At 42.4% G+C, this 203-nt stretch overlaps 1 protein-coding gene across 1 annotated transcript in view; it reads right to left on the reverse strand.

Moving 5' to 3' along the window:
- LOC119594255 (protein lava lamp-like) overlaps positions 1 to 203 on the reverse strand; it is a gene marked incomplete at its 3' end in the record, with an annotated part of 60,861 nt that overhangs the window by 27,109 nt on the left and 33,549 nt on the right. Inside the window, 1 exon segment of the mRNA XM_037943324.1 lies at positions 70 to 153. Within this exon segment, the coding sequence (XP_037799252.1) occupies positions 70 to 153 (84 nt within the window).

Genomic DNA, 203 nt, shown 5'->3' on the forward strand with positions numbered 1-203 from the left:
TCGGCAAGTGAGTAAACAAACAAGTGCGTCAACAAACCAAATGAAATCAACAAAAGGTGGCGACCCTACCTCGAGACCTTCCTTCGCCTCCCTCAAATCGCTGTTGGTTTTCTTGAGAATTTCTTGCTCTTGTTGCAGGCTCTTCAGTTGAGGCTAAGACAAATGCAAAGAGCTAAGACGGATATCTTTTTTTGAAATAAATG

Source organism: Penaeus monodon, chromosome 33 (assembly GCF_015228065.2).
Source record: "Penaeus monodon isolate SGIC_2016 chromosome 33, NSTDA_Pmon_1, whole genome shotgun sequence".
In the NCBI taxonomy this organism is placed as follows: domain Eukaryota; kingdom Metazoa; phylum Arthropoda; class Malacostraca; order Decapoda; family Penaeidae; genus Penaeus; species Penaeus monodon.